The sequence below is a fragment of the Vicugna pacos genome, chromosome 11 (genome assembly GCF_048564905.1).
Source record: "Vicugna pacos chromosome 11, VicPac4, whole genome shotgun sequence".
Classification (NCBI taxonomy): Eukaryota; Metazoa; Chordata; class Mammalia; order Artiodactyla; family Camelidae; genus Vicugna; species Vicugna pacos.
Window position 1 is genome coordinate 64,050,643 of NC_132997.1, and position 23,175 is coordinate 64,073,817.

General features: G+C 35.2%; 1 protein-coding gene across 1 annotated transcript in view; it reads left to right on the forward strand.

Annotated features, from left to right (window-relative positions):
* The window catches only part of LOC102539006 (protocadherin-15), a 379,801-nt gene that overhangs the window by 254,318 nt on the left and 102,308 nt on the right, over window positions 1–23,175 (forward strand). The window contains exons 19-21 of the mRNA XM_072971518.1: window positions 5,499–5,615; window positions 19,694–19,834; window positions 21,560–21,672. Coding sequence (XP_072827619.1) covers window positions 5,499–5,615; window positions 19,694–19,834; window positions 21,560–21,672 — 371 coding nt within the window. The remainder of the gene's footprint in view (window positions 1–5,498; window positions 5,616–19,693; window positions 19,835–21,559; window positions 21,673–23,175) is intronic.

Sequence of the window (23,175 nt, forward strand, 5' to 3'; positions counted from 1 at the left end):
GATTCTTTCCTGCCTGCCAAGGCGACTGAGACCAGTTTTGCTACCGCCACATGTCTCTCAAATTGAACTGTGTCCTGGTGGGGGTGATAGATGCTGATAAGCCTTGTAGATACTAGTTACTGCTAAGTGCTGGCCCCATTCTGCATCCTATCATGACTGTAGCTGCTGTCCCCACCCTGATGAATTAACTACCACATACTGGGGGCACTCTTGACATAGTGGAATCCTCAGTATGAACTCTGAACACTTAATTCACCAAAATCATACAATATTGCAAACAGTGATAAATTGTACCTTCAATATATTAGTATCTTCAAAGTCTCTCACGATATAGTTCATAGAGCACTAGCTCCTCAGGATGGTAATGGGTGTCTCATAGACAAAGAATTACATAGACAAATGGATTTGGGAAACACTGCGATATACAAAACTAAATAGGCCTCTGCACTGTAAGCCTTCATATAGGATCTGTAAACATGTTAGTGTACATCATAGATCTCAAGAAAATAAAATGTATTTCCTGCAATTGATCATGGGATTCTTTTTATTTGTAAAGCTTCTGATAGGACTAATTTTCCAAAGAATGCAATTTGGTAAAAAAAAAAAAAACTTTGTTAGGTTTTAGTGAAAAGAACTATTTGTAGGGTTAAATATTGAATAAGTTGTTGTTTTAAATGTACAAATACAACTGCTGGAACTATCTTGACCAAAAATAAAGAAAAGAGCCTTGTAAATAATTATAAAAATTGTCTTCAGGGAAATAGATTAGCATTACACGATGTTTAGAAGCTCACTGGGTTGCCAGGATAGTTGGAAGAAGTTCTTAAAATGTAAAATAATTTTGGAAAGAGATATTTAAAAATTTATGTGTGGAATTTTAATGCAAAACTTACTTAAGTCATTTTACATATAACCTTCTGGTGACTTTGCCAGTTTTTTTTTCCTCCTCATGTCCAAGTATCAGAATGATGCCTTTAGGATCTGACACACCAGAATTAAATCAAAGCTGTATCTTTTATTAGCCTGATAATCATAAACAACTTAGTTTCTCTAAGCTTCAGTTTCCTTATTTTAAAAATAGAAATAGTAATAATAATAGCAAACATACATTTTAGGCAAATTAATTGAGATGGTAAGTTTAACACACTTAGTATAATGCCTGATATGAAGTAAAAATAAACCATACACCCACATGCACATGTACATATATAATGATGATGCACTTTTGAGAAAGTCTAGAATAGCATGATGTTCTTAGAATTTGCTGAAAGATTTGAGCTCAGAATATGCAATTGACCACAGTGTCATGGCTTGCAAAAAATTCCAAAAATGTATCAACTGCCTTCACCCCACATTAGCATTTTGTTCAGGGAAATCATATGGAAATGGAATTATGTATTAAATCAGTGGGTTTGTCAACATTGCAAAGTGTTAGCCTCTTCTAATTTAACCATCAATTTTGAAGGACTGTTTTACCTACCAGAGTGTTTGACTAATGGGGCAGTTGCTCGGGTAACAGAGACGTGTCCTATGTGAAATTTAAACTCATTACTCTTAAGTTCTCATTACATTCTTGAACTTCAGCTTTCATAACGATCATCACACACTTGGTTCTTTCTTCCTTCCTTCCGTCCCTTTCTTTCTTTCTTTTCTTTCTTTCCACACTAAACTGTAAGCTCGGTACCAACAGGCATTATACCTTTCTTGGTGGCAACCATGTCTCCAGCATCTAAACTACTGCCTAATGCACAGCAGGATTCCATCAATATCTGTGATCCTGAGAGTCACAACATGCATGTTGCTACCTGTGGTAAAGCATAACTTTGACTACCTTACGTTAGGGATATACTGTCCCCCAATAATCGAGAATAGCTCCAAACTCAGAAATAAAATCAAAACAACCCCCCCCCCCCAAAAAATTTAGGCAGCTAAGAAAGAGAAGCTTCCTGCACAGGTTTGGGTCAAAAAAAAAAAAAAAGGTGAGGTAAGTTCATGATTTGCATTTAACAGAGCCCCATGCAAAACAAAAAAGGAAGGATTTGTTTGATTGGAGATGGAACCTTTTTGACCCTTGGTTGTAGAACCACAAGAGAAGGGAGAGAAGTCAGAAAAGACAGAGTGACAAAGAAACCCAAAGGGAAGAAACAGCGGAAGGCAGGTAAATACCAGAAACAACAACTCGGACAGCGAATAGAGGGCGTCTGGCAGTGGAAACAGAACTGGTAACAGGCAGAGGAGAAACGAACTGTTCCATCTGCCAAGGAAGAGGAGGCATCAGCTCCATAAGGCTTAAAGGATTTCAGAGGGCAGGGCAGGCAGTGGTTCCACGGCCATGGTGCTAACACTAGATGGTACCAGAGCTGTGACGGAAGTCATTCCACCCACAGGTGCACACCCTTTGGTCTCCTCATAGAGCGTGCATAGGGTTTAAGATGAGGGCTGGTGTTCTCTATGCTTTCATCATTTTTAAAAATATGATCAGAATATAATCAGTTAGTACTCTTCTATCAGGAAAAAGCCTATTATCCAGAATAATTTTTATCCGTGATTCCAGAAATCAAAATGTTCATCATCTCTTTCTCTTTATGGAGACACTACCATTAACTTGTAAATTCACCAGCAAGTTCCTATCTCCCAGGTATGCTCGTTAAAAAAGGCTCCTTAAATCTACTCTGTGATCTACCGAAGAAGAAATGGTTTCTGAGATTATTTTTGGCTTGGATTTGGAAAATAAATAAATGAAACTCATATTTCCTTGCTCCTAGCTAACTGTACTTCCAGTTGCACTTTTAGTTGCTTGATACATGGAAACTAATTACGCTTACTAGTACAACAGTTGCTTTTTCTAAGAGAAGCAAGGCGTAGTTCTAGTTGAGAACCATGGTAACATTCAGAACACCCTTCAGAAACATGAAAAGTAATTTTTTTGAGACCATCAAAAATTATAAACACAAAAAGCAAACTATTACAGGTTTTAATAATTGTTACCGAGGATATAGAAAAGGAAATTTTTGCCAATACTGCCCTCTAGTGGAATAACGGGCAACAGAAAAGGGCTAGCCTTTGGAGAGTGGAGCTGATCCTTAATTTCCTGCATAGTAGATCATTTGTACAGAAGCAGATTTATGTACATTTTTCTTCAGACATCCCTGGAGCATAAATATAATGAACTATTGATTATGCTCATTGGCATTGCATCTCAATAAATTCTTTCATCTGAAATAATGCATTGTGCAAGAGCTAAGTGCAATTGGCTGCACATCTTAGCCACGGTAAAAGATTGTAACCTCAAAATATGTACAAGGTACCATAAAACGAAATACAGCTGCAATAACTGTATTGATTTATTCTTCATCCCTTCAATGGCAAGCAAACTGAAGAGGGGTTCACCAGTCTTTTAATGGTCTTCAGTTGTTTACCACCTTAGGTTTCTGTGTAAATCAGTTTGTGAGTCCAGATGATAAAAATGACCACTGTGCATTCAGTTAGCAGGTGAATCTGGTGAATACTTTTCTGATGAAAAAAAAAATAGGGAAAGAGAAGGCCACTGTACTCAGCACTGTTAACAGCTGTATTGACATAACTGGGAATTTTTTTTTTTCCTGAAGAATCAAATTCATCCAGAAAATACCTGGAACATTAAACTTTTTAGTGTCCCCTGGGCGATTAAAAAAAAGAAGAAAATTCATAAGAACATATTGAGTTTATGTGATTTTGGAAACACATCACAGAAAAATCACAAAGTTGGGCTCTTTCTTTTCTAACTTTCAGAAGTTAGAATTTAGGGGTGGATGAGGAGCTCCACCCCTTTCTTTACAAGATTCACTTATTAAATTAATTGGCACTCTTGAAAAGAGCAGAAATTGTGCATGCAAATGTCGTATATATTTACCCCCTGCCTGAAACCTGAAGATCAATACTCTCCACTGTCCTCATACAGAGAACCAGTGTTTCCTAGGTATGCTTACTTGTTCAGATTCTGAAGCTCATAATTTATAAAGGAAGTCTTCTTTTTCATAGTAGAGGTTGTGAATACAAGTGACAACAGAGGAAATGATGTATTTTTTTAATTTTTACAGTTTTGATCACAGTTCAAGATCTCCAATTTTTATTACAGTCTACAGGGTTTTTCATATTCACAACTCAGAAGTCAACTCTATTGTGAACATAAAAGCAAGCTGTATTTGATTGTAATAATTAATTATCCTGACCTCTTTGCAAAAAGAGGTGTCTATAATCAGTTAATTTGTGTATTTCAATTTACATTGAGCAGGAAAATTGTTGTATCTGAGCAAATATCAAAGACTGTGTAGAGTAATTTTTTTCTTTTGTTTTTAATAGCAAGTGAGAAAAAAAGATGACCTAGAGAATAAGATAATTAACAAATTTAGCTTTGGGCTCAAATACGTTTGACCCAAAGTACCCAAAACAGTGCAGGATGTAAAGATTATTTTAATGTAAGTAAATTTAAGAAATATAAATCAGCCATGTTATAAGCATTGTTTTGGAGGAAAAAAATGATATGCAATTCTCCTTAAAAGATACAGTGGTTGAGAAAACAATGGTCTTGGTCTCTAACCAGATGAATTGGTTTGACTTTGCCGAAGAAGTAGATTAATTTAGGCAGTCACTAACCTGTCTGCAGAATCAGTATCTTGACTTGTCCAATGACAGTTAAATGACACAAAGTTGGGGACATCTTTTTCCTGAGTCACCATAGTATCCCCAGTGCCTAGCACTGGGTCATAAAAATGGGATAAATCTGGAAAATATTTGTTTAATGAGTGACACTACATGAATAACAAACAATGCACTAATAGCACTGAATTGTGAAAATTAAAAAAGATGCATTTAAATGACTTTGAAAAAAAACTTTAAATAAGTTAACATTATTTTTTTGACTATAAGGACATCTAATCCTATGTGTCATTATTGTAGGGTGCTATAGGGAAAACATTCTTTAATCATTTTATGTGTGTAAAAATGTAAGATGGCATCAAAGGATACTTCACAATTTGCATTTGAAATGTTCTAATCATACCATTATGCTAAGTATATAAAGAATTTGAAATCACACCAGAAACATTAAAGAGCTTTCAAAGCAACAACAAAACAAACAAAATACAATCTTCTACAGCTGTCTCATAGAACGGCATTTTTTATGAAACATGTTCCTACTTTTAAAAGTTCAGAACTACCTCATACCATTAGAAGTATCTTCAGAGAAAATTTCAAGCATCCTTCCATTATCTGAAAGGTGTATTTGGAGGAGGGCAGGGTGGGTGGAATAGGGTAGGTATCGCACACATGAATATTGTATAGGAACTCTGGCAGTTTCCTCTGGGCTGTCATTCTGTAGTGAAGGTAAAGGAATTCAGAGGACGGAAGGCTGACAGTGGCAAATGGGTTGTGTGATATGGAGAGATGGAGTCGGTCTAGTAAGTGTGGACCTAACCCAGTTTCAACAGAAGTACTAAACTCTTAATTGTGTTTCACAGGATATGAATGATTATCCTCCAGTATTTAGTAAACGAATCTACAAAGGGATGGTCGCTCCAGATGCTGTCAAGGGTACACCTATCACGACCGTTCATGCTGAAGATGCAGACCCTCCTGTAAGTAGCAGACATTGATTAATATGATGAACTGTAGTCAGAAAAGCCATTAACACTTATAAATGACCCCATTCCCAAGACAGAATAGCCAGTTTGTGTGAGCTTCACTCTATTCACTCACAGACATTTTATGTACTCTTGCCTGTTGCACCCACAGACACGGACCATATTTCAAGTGATTATTTGAACTTACACAATTAGGGATATGCTTTTCGTTTTACTGGAATCCACAATTTGTTATTTATCAGTTTGGCTAGCACTAACGATAAATATGTACAGAATGAATTGTCTACATTTGTAATCAGTATCATTCAGGTTCTTTTTTTTTCCCTCCTTTTTCAGTTTTATTAGGTAGAATTATTACAGTTCGACTGCACATTATATTGCATGTGAATACATACATACAGTATATTCAGGTTCTTTCTTTAGAACACTATAAGCTTAGGTTAGCCTGGATAAACTTTATCCTTATGTATTTTCCATTTTATTTATATTTTGCTAGCCAACACTAAATCAACATATGACATAATGTTATACTGAATGCATTAATTTTGGTAAACTAAAATGATATTGCTTTTAGAACATATTTAATAGATTAAAATTTTATTATCCAGAATTTTATCTCTTTTGAGATACCTCAGATTGCTTTTCAAAATAGAGGGTTTCCAATTAAAACATTGTTGCAGCAGAAATGAGGTAAATTTTCCTTAATATTATTTCTTAATGTATTAAAATAGCATATAGAAATGAGAGTGCCTATATAAAAATGCTTTCTATAAATAACTTGAGTGCTTTATAGATATTAATTATTTATTCTTGTAATAGCCAAATGATGAAGATTTTTTTTTAACTTTGAGTGAGCTTGCAGTATAAGTCAGTGGCTGATACATTCTAGAAAAAAATACTAAGAGTACTAAATAAACCATTTTTTTAAAAGTAAGAAAATAGAAAAAGACCTCAAGTTTATAAGTGATTTACAAGTTCTGTTTTGCATTGCTAATATAAATAGTATTTATGTAATGCTATTTATTTAATAAAGGATGAATGACAGTCATAATATTTTCAGCTTCAATTGTGACAAGCCGGATAAAGTCTTTTGTGACTATGAGGTCTTGAAAATAATAATATTAACATGAAAGCAATGACCTTTCACTCAGAAGTTCCTCTTCTCGAGTGTGTTAAAATGTCTTTAAAACTGATTTACTGCATCTTGGGAAATATGATAGGCAAAATTTCATAGCCTTGAACACACCAATAAAGATGGTGAATATGAAATTGGTGGTTTGTCTGCTTTTTAAGTAAACTGTCAGAGGCACAAAACACTTTGAAATGCACATTCAATTCTAGTCGAGACATGTGCTTTGAGTACCAACTCCACAGTGATCACGGTGCTAACCAGTTTGTGCTCTCCAGAAACAGACAATCTCATACGGAAAACAGAACTGCACACAGAAACTATAAAGCACTGTACTGAACTAAGTTACAGTGTAAGGAAGGAAAACTGTCCTTTCTTCCCCTCCAGGTTCCTTGTCTAGTCTAATAATTAAATTTACATAAGGCAGATTAACAGGAAGAAAACAAATTTAAATTTGTACATACGGGAGCTCATAAAAATATGCTCAAAGAAGTGACCAAAGTAGGTAGCTTTTGTACCTTTTAGACCAAGAAGCAATACATTTGTGAAGAATCGACAAGCTGAAGGGGTCTGGGCTTGCGGTAGTAATTTGACTTAGAAGTAACAGGTTTCCTTGTTGCTCCTTCCCGTCCTTGAATTCCCTCTCTCTGGTAATGAGGATGTCTCTCTTTCTCCTGATGCAGGGAGGTTGCCTTTCATGTGGGAGATTTATTTCTTGCTTTCAGGGGGACAAAGAAGAGTCAGAGTGTCCTTCCTACACTGACTGTTTCTTAAGCAACTTTAATTCAAAGTAATCGATATGCCCAAGTGACATATTTTGGGCAGCCTACCCTGAACCCTATCATAAGCAAACACAGCATCTTAAAATATTCGAATTTCTAAGAAATTTTCATTAGCACGGAATGTACGATAGGGTTAAGTTTCATGGCATTAATGATGAGAGACTACACATGGGGCTGCTGTTCCCTACGTAGGACAGACCTCAGCGTTTGAATATGGATGGCAAAATCCCCACTTCACCTTTGACACCTGTGACCTTGGTACCTGGTTTGATATTCAGTCACTCCACTGACGTGAAGGATGCTGTCTTGGTCTATCGTCTATACTCTAAATAAGTTATATTACTTATCTGCAGAATTTATGTAGAGAGAAGGCCCCCTTTTACTCCCTAAAGCCCTTTTATGGAAGTTTAGCAGGCTCAAATGCTGTATTTCTTTGGAAGAAGCTCTTAGGTTTGCATTCCCAATAGTAGTTTTTAACATTTAATATCTAATGCTGGCTCTTCAGTAGATGAAAGGTGGACGCCAGTCATCAGTTGGAATACTGAACATGCGTATTTCACTTAGTGAATGCATATTTTATCAGACTCAGTTTTGATCCTTGAAACACTAGCAATCTTTTGGTATAACTAGGATTCAACATGGAGTTTTCTCTATCACTGATGCAAATTGTGTCCCTTATTAGCATAGTCACAATTTGGCTGCACCTACACTGATCCAAAATAAAAGCTCACCTCCATGAAAAAATTTTGAAGGTTAAGTGTTATGTTACACAACTTTCAAAAATGTTATGATTGATTTTTACTTTCATTGGTTTATGTTGATGCCATAAATATAGAATAGGTCTTTTTTTGCTTAGACTTGCCAAGTGTTTTCTACTCTGTTACTATTGTAAATATTTAATTTCCTATCCTCCAGAGCACTTATGTCAGTTCCACTACTTGGGACTGTAAGTATCTATGGTAACCCTATGCTTATTTAATGGTGTCTCTTCCAAACTAGAAGGTAATGTCCTTGAGGGCAAGAATCAAAACTTACTCCAGTTTGCTTTCCCACGTCTAACTGTGTGTTTGGTACTTAGTAGCAAACATTTGTTGAATAAATGAATAAATTAACAGTTATTTCTGTGCTCTTCAGAACTGACAGAATATGCCAGATCTTAAGAAATTTAATTAATTTTGGCCCTGGAAAAATTTCTTAATGTCTCCAAGCCCAAGTATGGTCATTCTAGGGCTGTGAGAATTAAACAGGGTGATACATGTATATTACCAAGTGCTGCTTCCACCCCCTCTTATAGTAGGCACTCTTACAATTCTGCAATAATAATTTTCATCTCTAGAGATTGGCCACATCAGGCCAATGAAATGAGAACCACCCATTTTAAACTAGGAAACAGCAACAGTGAAATCTGTTGAAGTATCAGATGGAGAAATGGGTGAGGTCTCAAAGCCAGAGAGAGCACTGCTGCGGAATATAAATTAAGAATTATGAAATGCATGTTGTGCGAAACTGAAGTGATCTAGAGGGAGGAAAAAAATCTTCCAGGGGAATTTTTCCCCCTGAATTAAAGCTGTTAGGACGTTTATTTTCTGTCTTGCTCCTGTGACTGCATTGACATTATGTAGTTCACCAGAGACGTATATAGTGAATGACTGATCATTTTGGATATTAAAAATTGCCAGCCTTTTCTTTCTGCTCACCAGAGACTTCTCGCTCCAAATTTCCTCAAAGTGAAACTGCAAGTGTAATTTCCATTTGTGTATGTTTATTCTTTCTGGAGCTGCAGGCCAAAGCCCACGATACAAGAGCTCTCTTTCTGGGTAGGGTAAACGTCCTTTGTGAGCACGTGGACACAGACAAATCTGGATAAATGAATGAATAAATTACGTTTCCATTTTGCTAATTTCCAAGAATTTGTGTGGAGCCCATGGAGACAGACCTTCTCATGACTGTGTCATTCTTGCCGTTTAATGAATCTGAGGAATTTTTAAGATCCTTGTTTAAAGCAAATCAGTAGATGGAACATGTTTAATATCAGCAATTTTGACAAACTTTCTTACTTGCCTATATTCATGTGAGAAATATTTAGACATTGATGACTTTTTTTTAGGTTTTGATACTGTTATGTGAAGTAAATGTGCTCCTTAAAAAAAGATCGTGTAAGTTCTCGACAGTAATTGGCTTTAAGAATCAGTGAGTATTCTCACTATCCTTTTCTTCTCAGAAATTATTTTTATAAAGGGATAACATTTGCGACTGTAAGATGATTTTTCCCCCTCTGCTGAGATTTTGCAAGCTATACTAGCCTTTCAAAAGAGTTCAGACAAGCTACCTGAGGAATTATTTTTAAAGTGTTTTCACAGATGGCTTTAATACCCTTTTCAATCATTTGGGTGCACTTTTGTTGATCCCTTTAGCATGAAAAAGATGGTCAGTTTTTTTCTTTTCTGTGATGTATGACTAAAAATGTCATGAGGTCACCAAATAATGCCCGGTAATTATGGCATTGCTTTCAAAACGCTTAACCCTCCACATAGTCATTTGGTTGCAGTCTATAAGCAGAGGGCCTAACTGTGGAATGAAAACAACAATCGTCTTTATCCATGATCTGCTGCTTGCTTGCTTTGTGTGCAACAGTTAAAACTGTTCAGGGCAAGGAGTGTTACAAGAATGAATTTTTATCTCCAGCGAATATGGCTGTTCTGCATCATTTTTCATTGATATCTCTACAGATCTGTTTTGCACCACTCACTACTTACTGGCTTGTGTTGCCTTGCTGTATTGATTTAGGTTATTGCTAGCAATGTAGCAGAAATTCTGGTTTTAAAGATCAGTGCCTGGTAACCACACTTGCTGACCCTGGAACACGTGGAGGGAACATACTCGGCTCAGCGTTGTGTTTCTTTTTTTCCTTCACATCAAAGCTGTTAGGAAAATAATCGAGAACTGTTTTCACGGTGCACATCAGCTTGTGGAAATTGAATAGACGTAGCCTAGCCTGAGTCCCTCTGGTGTCGCACACTTAATTAGAAAGACACCACACTGTGAAACAGTTGGGACCTGGTCTTTAGAATGACAATGGGTTATAATTAGATTTGAAAGTGAAAATGAATACAAAAGACAAGGTTTTATGAGAAAGTTCACACATGATTAATGTCTAGGAAAGGCTTATCTAAGTGTTTTAAAACTCTGTGTCATTTTCTCTTTTTGTGGCTTATCGATTCTTTTCAAGAACAATTATATTGTTAACATTACTTGAGATCAATATTAGATTTAACTGTTTCAGATGTAAATGTTCTAATTAAGAAGCTGCCATGCTTACCAGGGCTAACAGGGCGTTTTTCTTTTGTTATAACACTAATGTTTATAAAATTTAGGGTTTTTTAGCCTTTACAAAAGTGTCATCCAGTGACATATTATTATTATTATTTTTCTGGATGAGAATAAACCTCATGGGATTAGTCTCTTAATACACCACAGCAAGAGAGGTTTCCAAGGGAATTGAGTGAAATATAACAAGCTCTGTCTGGGGCTCACCCATAGGCTTTATGGCTTAAATAATGTGCTTTATTTTGAATTTCTTGCCAGAGGAAATGAGAAGAGACCATCTGAAAGAGTATCTTGGCTTCTTATCATCCAAATTCTTGACTTTAACACCCTCAAAGCCTGTTAACTCCTGGCCTTACCATTACCCACTTCACAATTCTTCCATATCCTTGGAGATGTAGGCAGTAGACCTGCAATCAAACATGTGCCTGGCACAACACAGACACTTCACAATACTTAGTGAATCAATTAACCAATCAGAAAACTGTGTGTGTGTGTGTGTGTGTGTGTGTGTGTGTGTGAACTTAAATAAAAATATGACAAGGTAGAGTCAGAGAGTGAGCCATGATAGTGTGCAAGAAAGATGCCAAGAATGAGGAAATGAATGCTTCCTGGTGTGGTCTGAGCCTGCACAGGACAGGAATTCAACTTTTAAAAAATGTAGGAGATTCATTTAAGTGAGGGTAGAAGAAACTGGCAAAGGAAATGCATCAAAAATTGCAGAGTCAGAAATACTCATCAGACGTTCATAAATCTGTGTAATATGATCTGAACCAAGAAATGTGAGCTATTTAAAAGAACACATTAGGCTGTCTTAGAGAGTCACTTGTAGACAGGAATTGTGGCAGATACGGCTTTACAAAACCCATTTTATTACATAGAAAATGGAAGCTTACTGAAGTCTTACAAACAGGACATTGACAAAATCAAAGCTGCATGTTGGAACAATTTGTTTCCTGTGATATGCAGTCTTCACTGGATGAAATGATGAGTTAGCAGCAATTGCTTTCACTTAAGCATGAAAAAAAAAAGATGGTTGATGGAAATGGAGAAAATAAAAATATGTAAAAGCAACTGAAATTAGAAGGATTAACAGTGATTGGGCAGGAGGTTGAAGATCACAAACAGAATGAAAGCACAATCAAAAGTCAATCATATGATATCACTTATATGTGGAATCTAAAAAAAAAAAGACACAAATGAACTTATTAACCAAACAGAGACAGACTCACAGACATAGAAAACATATTGATGGTTACCAGAGGGGAAAAGGGGTGGGGAGGGATAAATTAGGAGTTTGGGATTTGTAGATACTAACTACTATATATAAAATAGGTAAACAACAAGTTTATGCTGTGTATCACAGGGAACTATATTCAACACATTGCAATGAAAAAGAATGCCTATAATGAAAAAGAATATGAAAAGGAATATATATATATATGTATATATATATATATATATGTATAAAGGAATCACCCTGCTGTATACCAGAAATAACATAACATTGTAAACTGACTATACTTCAATATAAATTAATTAATAAATTAATTAAGTTTCTAGCTGGAATATTAAAGATATTCATGACATTAGTCGATAGAAATAAGGTAGGCAGAAAAGAAAGCTGTTTTAAGGAGAAAATAATGAAATCAAACTAGGAAGAGTTTAATATTAAACGATTTCAAAATATCTAAGTGCAGTCATTTACAGAAAGATAGAAGTTGTCTGATTCCCTCCCCGGGGCATGGAGGCTGAGAGAACTAAGTCAAGACATGGCAAGTGAGGGAGTGATACTCACCAGATCTATCCAGGAACCAGAGTGCCTGGGTCGGCAGGAAGCATATCTCTTTCCCAGAGTTATAGGTTCATCAAACTAAAGAATACATAAGACTTAGTGCTGAGAGGAGGCAGGAGGCAGACAGCAGGATGGAGCCAAGATTCCTTAGCACAGGTGAACAACCCCGTGAAGAAGAACTGGGTTGCCATAGCAGCTTTGATCCAATGCCAGCATGACCTGGCTGTATTGCAAGGGCCAGGGGTGGGTCAGGTAGAAAATATGGGTGTAACAGCACAGGACAACGTGTGGAAGAGGAGACATCTGAATAGAAGCTGAAGCGATGAGAATAAATAGCATTTTCCAAGAGAGAGAACATAACGAGACAAAAGGAAAACTTGGAAATAAAGCCTCAGGTAAGTTTGCCCTTTTGTGGATGGAGCAGGAGCTGTGGAGTGGAAAGAACTAGAGGAAGGAAAGATGAAGAGAGGGTAGAAGAGAAATCTGCTAGTGATGCAGTTCAGATGACAGGAGACTTTCAATGCCAAGAAGGAAATTAAATGGTAGAGAATGTTTTGTTTTATTTTTGTTCTTGTTTTCTGTTTGTTTTTGTTGTTGTTGGGGGGGTTGTTTGTTTCTTTGTTTTTCTTTTTTTGTTTGTTTTTTTAAACAGACAGGGCAAGGAAAATGAAATCAAGCCAGTTGAAGGTCCATGGCTTGGTTAATCAGAAACTCATGAGTAACCTTCATGGTAAACTGGCCTCTGCTTTCCTGCATCTTACTTAATATCCCTTAATTTTTCATGTGTCTGAGTTATTTTGGAGTGTGACATTTATTTATATGGTATTTTTGTTGTTGTTGTTTTTGAGACAATCAGTTTTCTTTTATTACATTTTCTTCAAAGAATTACTTATGTGCATTCTCCATAGAAATTATCTATAGCGTTTAAGTTATGTTTATTGTCCATATTCACAACTACTTGTACTTATTTCTGTGTTTAAGGCTACATAGGATTTATGCCGTTCCTTTCATATTCTGACTTACTCATTTTTAAGTTCTTCATCTTGTTGCATCTCTTGGTTTACTCATATATGTCTTTAATTCTTTGGAAAGATGTATACCATGTGAGTTTTTATATGTATGAAATTCTTTTGTTTATACACAGAACAAAAAACTTAGACTATTAGAGCCTTGGGTTCAAACTTTTGCCCTGTAAAACTATCCATATGCTTTTCCACTATTTTCTGTTTTTTAACATTGTAGAAGTATGAGGCTATATTAATTTTCTTAATTTTTAGGTTTTTGTTTGTTTGTTTCTGCTTGTAAGACTCATTTCAAGACTGAAATGTTTTCACTGGTGTATATTTAGATATGCCTTTCTCTTCATGGATTGTGTCTGGTATAGGATGGTCCCTTTCAATCTGCAAACTTACATACATGTTCATCAGCCCAAGAAAGATTTTAGTGGCTTCAACAATAAGGATTCTGGGGTGAAACTGGCTGGTTTCAACTCTTAAAGCTCCTAGTGACTGTCCACATGGCCCTGGACAATTTTCTTAGTCACTCTGTCCCTCAGTTTTCACATTTGTAAAATGAAAATAAAAATATCATAACTAAAACCTTACACCCTTTGAATAACAACTCTCCATTTCCCCTTCCCCAAGCAGCAATTCCGTTGTTTCTCTTTTTCAGTTTGACTGTTTTGAATACTTCATCTAATTGGAATGACGTGGTATTTATCCTTCTGTGACCGGCTTATTTCACTCAGCATAATATCCTCAAGGTTCATCTATGTTGTCACAAATTGGAGAACTTTATTCTTTTTTAAGGCTGAATACTATCCCATCGTATGCATATGCCACATTTTTTTAATTCGCTCATCCACTGATGGACAGTTAGATTATTTCCTTACCTTGACTATTGTAAATAATGCTGCAATGAACATGGCAGTGCAAATATTTCTTCAAGATTCTGATTTCAATTATTTTTAGATATACACCTAGAATTGGGAAGTATGTACTGTGAACTTCTAACACAGCAGGATTTTATGAACACGTAGCTACAAGACTAGAATGTATGAACCTAATGTTCAGAAAATAGCGGGAAAAAGAAAATAACACTATTATATAAAGTTAAAAAATGCACACAAAAGTGCCAATTAGGTTTTCCTACCAAAATGCTTCATAGTTAACAATACCAAAGTAACACTGGCTCACTTTAAAAAAAGGTTTATATTTTTATTCATGTATCTTTGAGGCAGCACAGGATTGGCTGGCCTTGGTTTCAGGCTGAAGGTTTGGGTGGGCCCGTGCCAATTCCACATGCCTCTTCCTTCAGAGATCCATGACTAAGTAGGTCTGTTCTTCATGCAGTGCAAGACAGGCTCACAGCAGAACATGCCCAACCACATGATCATGTGTAAAGCTTCTGGTTGTGTATTCCTGTCTCTCACATTCCAAAGCAAGTCACGTGGCTGAGCCCAAAATCAGTGCTGCAGGAAGTAAGGGGAAGGAAGTGGATGTTGCTGAACAACGATGTAATTTACCACAACAGCCTAATTAAAAGACACTCCTGAAATGCATTACAATGGTTGTCTTGGACGGAAAAGGAGGTGAAATCAAGGTGTGAACATGAAAGGAGATAAAGAAATGAGAGGAAAATGTGTCTAGTGGATCCAGTGATAAAAATGTTCCATAAACTATGGATTATGTTTAACTTAAATCTCTGTCCTTGTGGTCCAAACAAAGTACATATTCCTCAATATTTATTACGTATGTGCGCATCCAGTATTATTTAAGGGAACTGCAGTAAGTGTTAGGGGTTAAAATTGTCATGTTTCCTAGTCTTAGAATTTCAAATTTAAAGAGATAGAAATTAATGAAAACTCAATCAAGTAAATAGAAATGACAAACTAGGAAAAGCTACAAGAATTAAATCTTCCGGGTGCTGTAAAACCAGACAAGGTGGGGCCTGATTTTGTCTGCGTAGTCAAGGAAGGTTCTGAAGGAAGTGACTCAAAGCTTAGGCCTGGAAGATAAGGAGGTGCTTCCAAGGCAAAGTGGGATGGCAGAGAAATTATGCCCTCAAGTAGAAAAAAGAAAAATTAGTTTCAAAACCAAAATAAGGCAGTTTTATTGGGAGACCCTGGAGAGGTAAACCTGAGTCAGAACCTGTGGACTCTCGTAGGCCATGGAGACAACGTCAAGCTTTCTTGTTTCATTGTAAGCAGCATGGGAGGGTTTTACGGCAGAGGGAACAGGATCACTAATTACTAACTCTAGTTCAGTTTCATCCCTATTTTTCTGTTCCTTTGGTTTTGTGAGTTGATTTTTGTGAGGGAAGTTGAATGTGTGCCCACTATTACCTTTATGGATGTAAACAAACTCATCCATATGAGGAAATTTTACAAGGTTTATATAATTTCTTATTTGATGTCTTAGGGATTTCCTTATGTTTACCTTTGAAAAACATGTTTCCCAAAAGAGTTAGTGGTAAATAATCTTGCAGCAAATATTTCTTAGAGTCTTTAATAGCTATTAATACCATATCTGCAGAAACTGAATTATACATATAAATCAGTGACATCTCATATAAGGAATTTGCTTATAAGAGTGTTGACTCACTATGTTGTCAAAACGTCATAATCACTCCAGTGTTAAAAAATTAGGAAAGGAGAAAGAAAAAAGAAAAGCACGTGATCTCTTCAGTGGTTACAGGAGATTTTGACCTGCAGTTTTTCTTAATTTTTTTTAAAGATATCTTAGCAGCCAGTTAAGATCCACTAAACAAAACAAAAAGCAAAACAAACAAACAAACAAAAAACACCCTAAGTCATTATGACTGCAAAAAACAATATAAACTACTTTACAGTAACCCCTGATACTAAATCATACTTGAGAGATTTTGTGAATTACACTCCTACAAAATAAATCAGATTAGTTGCTTTCAAAGACATAGGGAAAAGAATTTTGAAACCACATCAGGGAGAAAAATCTTTGTGTACTTGAAAACGAATTACTTAATGTTTGTGTGTAATGATAATAATAGGTTTAGTATTCCCTCATATAATGTGATTGCCATTATTATGACGAAAATTATGTGGGTCTGAGTAGGTAATTTCTTGATAATTATGTATTTAAGAAAAATGACTAATTCAAGATATCCCCTGATATTAAGGACTTAATTATTTTGGTCCATTACAGTCTCATTGAAATTCCCTGTGTTTGCAAATTTGGAACATCTTTCATACAGACCTGCAATTACCTTCTGTAGTAATTAATTACATTCTCACCATCATAAAGTCAAAACATATTGTATTTCACACCCACTATAAGCATCAAAATTAAAAGTATAAAAATTTACTGAGTAATGAAGAAAATAATTGAGATCTTAAGAATTTATTTTATATACATTTACATTTATTCTGATATATTAATGTTATCAATCTGTATAAATATGTTCCTTTTTGATTTAAAAAATATATAATGTAAGTACCACTATAACAGGGTTTTTTGTCTGTCATGTTCCTATCATCTGGAAAAAATGTCTCGTTCAGAGCATCACTGTATCACCATATTTATACACACACACACACACACACACACACACACACACACAGAATAAATGATGATTTCAGTAGTGTTGTCTCATGCTAATGTTTATTGAGTTTTACACATGTCAAATTTAGTAGATAAAATGGCATCACAAAGTTACCGTGCCTCTCACATTTTGGAAATCATACAATATTTAAATAAGTCACATACTACCTCCAGTCACGTTTGGAAAGAAGCTTAATATATGAACAAACAAATTAATTAATTCATTTATTAATAGATGCCATAAGTCATGTCCTTCCTGAGGGCAATGATGGTTGGCAAACATCCCCAGAGTCCCTCACAGTGATTGAATAGTGTCACTAGTGTTGGCTTCTGTATTTAACTAGGAAAAATTATATTGCACAGCAGTTTTAACTTCTTTAAACTTCATTTCCATGTAAGAATAATACAACTATTTCGCAGGATTAAAACTTGGTTTTAATGGAGAGCAGAAGCACTTGGCCGATGCTAGGTACATAGATGCTAGTTGATATTTTCTCCTCCTCATCCTTGCTTTCAGGGTGACAGCAAACATGCCCAGCACTGCCTCTGGTCTGGTACAGCGCTTACCTACTCATCGCTTGTGAACTTTAGGATATCAGTGTCTGGACTCATGAAGTGTCTAGTGTCGTCTATGATACTGTAAAATTTGAGAATAAAATTTTCATAAAAACACCGTGCTAACAGCATCTTTACAATACCCCCAAATATAAATATGTACATATTTTAATAAAGTTTTTACCCCAAATTAGTAAGGTATTTTGTTTAAGTTGACATGTTTAATTTATGTCACTTCATAATGACACAGGCCAACTTTTATCCCTTTGAGTTTAAGATAAAATGTCCAAAATCTTGACACACAAATTGAATTTTAGTTTGTCATTGTAATACTCAAATTGTATGCCAGCTCGAACTCTGCAAATAACGTAGTCAGCATAATCTCGGTAAATCAAAACAGTTTTAAGACACATCACATTTTCATATGTAAGTCCTTACACAGTGATATATAAACTCCACTTGACTATAAATCTGAAGATCCATGCTCTAGTTCTAGCACCTGCATTGGGTAACAAGCCAGGAGTCTGAGACAGAGCAACCCATAGGAAGAAGGAAAAACAGAGTGAAAACAGTCACGGTGTTTGAAGAGGTGGTGATAAACTGTGAGGTGTAACATGTGAAAGGACTGGACTTACAGATAATGATTAGGGAATTACGGAAGTCCTGAAGCATAACATATTTGCCCTATGTTCAGACAAACGTGAACAACAGGAACCAACATGAGCAACAAAACCCCATTCAAGGACAGTTATGAAGAACTTAACAATACAGAGGGCAGTGTTCTCAGAACCAGCGTTCCACACAGTGTCATTAACCAAGGAAGCCCGTGGGGGTGACATCCTTACTTCTAGCACATCAGAATAATGTCAGATAGAGATGTTTTTCTCTAAAGAGTTTTGAGGTGTAATATAGTATCTATTTGGGTTTGAAGTCAAACTCTACCACATACTAGCTCTGTGCCTGATGTGTTGATTCGTCTTCTAGGACTGGCTTAACAGATTTAGAAACCTTAAACACTGAAAAATGCATAGTGCCTACCCAAGTGTCACCCTACATAATTCAAAATAAATCCAGTCTTAACCCTAATATAAATGAGGATGGTCAATGAAGTTTCACTGTTCGCATTATAGTCTCTTTTTTAAAAAATTATCGAATGTTAATTTCTTTCTTTAAAAATGAATTTTTCGTTTGCTTCTCCAACGTATCTCAGCCTATGTCTGGGGCAAATCGACATTTTTAAACTCCCTATAAGCCTCAAGTTCATTAATTTAAAAATGAGTGGTAGACAATACATGTGTCATTTTTTAGTATGGTTCTTGTGCATAACAAGCTTTCAACCAATGTTAGCTATTATCATTTTACTATTATAGCTATCATCATTATTAGAAATGTTACCTTAAAGGATAGTTGTTGGAATGAATTTATGAAAAAACTTAGCATGGTAAGTTGACATATAGCAGATGGAAAATAATGTTTCCTTCACTTCCATACCCACTCCTCTACTTTACCTCAGTCCTCCACACTTCATCGTCCTCTGAGTATCACAGAGTTCAAATAAATATAACAAAGAAAGTAACTTATAATGGTCTCAGAAGATAAAATATTAAATAGACCCTGTGTTCAAGGAAGAAGTTGAGGTTTCACATAATTAGAGGAATGTGGAAGAGAAGACACCCAAGGCAACCATTAATTTATTCTTTTACATAAGTTTAAATAACATGTAAAGACCCTTCGTTGATTCAAATTCTTACCCTAAAGAACTAAAGATTCTGCTACATTTCAAATCTGAAAGTATGAAAAGTTAAGATATGATTCTTCATTTCTGTAAGACTGTTTGTTTTACCAGTCAGTCTAACATTATCACTACCTTTTGTTTTCATTTTGCGAAATAATATATGAATTTGTTTTAGGGGTCACCTGCAAGTCGTGTGAGGTATAGAGTAGATGATGTCCAGTTTCCTTATCCTGCCAGCATTTTTGATGTAGAAGAAGATTCGGGAAGAGTAATAACTCGGGTCAATCTTAATGAAGAACCCACAACAATTTTCAAGGTCAGTACACTGTTTTCCCCACGGTGTCTATTTGATGTTTAACTTTTGATGGGGAGTTTAACAGATAACCATACTTCTTTTCATTTTTCTCCTTTTTAATATTTAAGCTTACAAAATAATACATTTTCTTCTGCATGGACACTGAGAAAATACAGTTAGGTAAAAAGAAAAAAAATCACTTGATACTCACATCTTGGAGATAACTAGAATTTACCATTATAATCCCTATCCTTATGGTGACATTCCATGCAAATAAAAGTATATGAATATGTATTTTAAAATAACACAATCATATTGTTCATACTGCTTTTTAAAATCTTAGTCAAATATGGCCCATGACAATAAATACTGCTAATGCTATCATTTTAATAGTTGCATGATGTTCTCTTGTACAAATACACTATTTTTTTTTGTCTAATGCCCCATTGTAGGATAATTAGACTGTTTCTAATTTTTGTTACTATAATCTTTACTATCATGAAACTGCTTGTACAAATATTATTTGTCACTTGCTAATATTTTTCCTTAAGATAAGTACCTAGAGGCAACTGTTGGATCAAATTTATGTACTCATGATATATTTTTGGAGAATTTGAAATAATACTACCTTTGCTGTTATTATAAATAATCCACTTTATTTAGTGTTTGACTGTTTCCATTTTCTATAGAAAATTTTTTTGCTCCTGGAAATAAAACCTTTGACCAAACATTGGGAAAATACCTTCATCAGTTAATACAGTTAATATCAGCTAGTACTATATCTCACATAATTTTATCTCTATTTGGAATAATTGTTCTGTTTGTAAAGTATTAAATCGAAGATAAATTGGGGCTCTCAGGATGATCCTTGGTTATGGTTTCATGGTCTACGTTGAATTAATTTAGATTAATAACCTGCAGCTTCCAAGGTTATGTACATTCCAGAGAAACACATAGTTTTAAAATGTAATATCTCTCAAAAGAAACATTAGAATTATTCTTGACATAATATAGGTTATCAAAGAAAAGTATCAGATATAAAAGCTATTTTAGTAACAAATAATACACAGCTTTTACATCTTACGACTAAAGCTTTTCTTTATTTGAACATTTTCTGCTCTGCAGTATGAACTTGGATTTATAGATTTTAATTGTTTTTAAGAGAGTGCATATCAAAGTGTGTTAAACTACAAAGATTTCCAATTTTATCCTCCAGAGTGAAGTGTTTTTGCCCTATAATCTTGCAGACAATTAATTCACTGGAAAAATTAATTTCTTTTTGTAAGCCGGCTAATTAGCTTTTTTGCTATCGATGTGACTGAATTTAACACTTTTTAAATAAGTGTTGATGCTGATAAAGGCTCATGTTTTTACTGTAGGCACCAGTGGGATTGTGGAAAAGAGTTTATAATTGGAGAGATGTAGTATCTTTTTCTTGTTTTACTGGTATTTTCTTTTTTTTTTTTATAATTGAGTTATTAACTCAACCTGCTTGAGTTTTCTCATCTAGCAAATGGAAATGATGACATCTACCTGGTGGGACTGCTGTGAAGGTTAAATGGGAACATATGTAGCAGATGGTGGCACAATCTCTGTTGCCTGGTAGGCAGTGAGGACATGGTCATTGCACCCCATTCCCCCTTTGAGAACCAGGCAGTCCAATGATTAAAAACATACCTAGAAAAATGCTGCTTTTATTTTCTTCTTGTTAATTGTCTTTAACATGAATTTTTATTTCTTTTTAAGTTGGTGGTTCTTGCATTTGATGATGGTGAGCCTGTGATGTCCAGCAGTGCCACCGTGAAAATTCTTGTCTTACATCCTGGAGAAATCCCACGCTTCACACAGGAGGAATACAGGTATCGATTCCTGTCGTGTGTTGTGGCATGTGAAGGTTTTTGTTTTGTTTTGTTTTGATTCAGCCTCTCAAAACTGATGATGTGAATTAATCAAGGAAATGGGCTTCTAAATCTAGTTTAAGCTTTTCTGAAATAGCATAATGTTATATTTATATTACATGTTAATAGAATTAAAATGACAATTTAGTGAAAAATAACAGTTTTAGTAATGCTCCAATGAATAATGGATCCTTTAAAAATAATTAAAGCAAACTTTGAAAAGTACATTATATTTCTAGCCTTAAGTGGCAAATGATTAATGATCTCAATGGTGAGAATTAGACATTTAGTTTCCTATTATTACCAGAAACATTATATCATATAATTTTGCCATGTATCTGAAATGATATTTCCTATGTAATAAGAGAGAAAGAGAGAGACAGTGTGTGTGCTTCTGTGTATAATGTATATTAACAGCCGTAGAGTCAGTGTATATACTATCTTAGTCAGGCCAGGCTATCCTAACAAAATTCAAGATCTAGCTGGCTTAAACAACAAATGTTTATTTTTTCACGATTCTGGAAGCTGGAAATCCAAAATCTCGGTTCCAGCCTGGTGGGTTCTGGTGAGAGGTCTCTTCCAGGCTTGCAGACTGCTGACTTTTTCCAAAACCTCATATGGAGGAAAGTGAAAAAAACAAAAAACAAAAAACAAGCTCTTTAGTGTCTCTTTTATTTTAAGAGCCCTAATCCCAAGATAAGGGCCCCATTCTCATGACCTCATCTAAACCTAATTACCCCCCAAGGGCCCTATCTCCAAATACCATCCCATTGAGGGTTAAGGCTTTAACATATGAATTTTAAGTGGACAAAATTCTGTCCATAGCATGTGTTTGTGTGTGTGTGAGGGAGAGAAAGGTGTGTGTGTGTATGTGTATATATATGTACATATATATACATATATATACATACACACACATATGCATTTTATTATTATGTGTGTATATATATATATCCCCATCCTTAGAAGGTAAATAATTTATTGAAAAAAATCATGAAATTCAAGTCACCATATTTTTGTGATTGCTTCATGATTGGATACAAGTGAAAGAAAGTTTTATAACTCTCTCCCGCAAATATGGTAGAATTTTCTTTTATGATTTTTTATACCCAGTAAGTTAAAATATTAATGTACAGTTATTAGTATGTTAGGACCTGTAGGAGATAGCTTTCTCACCAACATTTGAAGGAGGCTCACTATATACTGTATTTTACTATATACTCACTCTGGGTGTAGCATTAAAAGGCAGCTGATCATTGGACTCCAGAGCCTCACAACCATGGAGTAGGAACAAAGAACTATATGAAAAATACAATACACTGTGAAAACACAATAGAAGCTCACAGTACTAAGAAAGCATGTTGCAGACGAGCTCAGCTGTGTCTGAACATGATCAACACAGTTTTGATCTGTATCTTGAAGGAAAAGTAGAGTTTAACCACTCCACAAAAATGCGGAAGAATG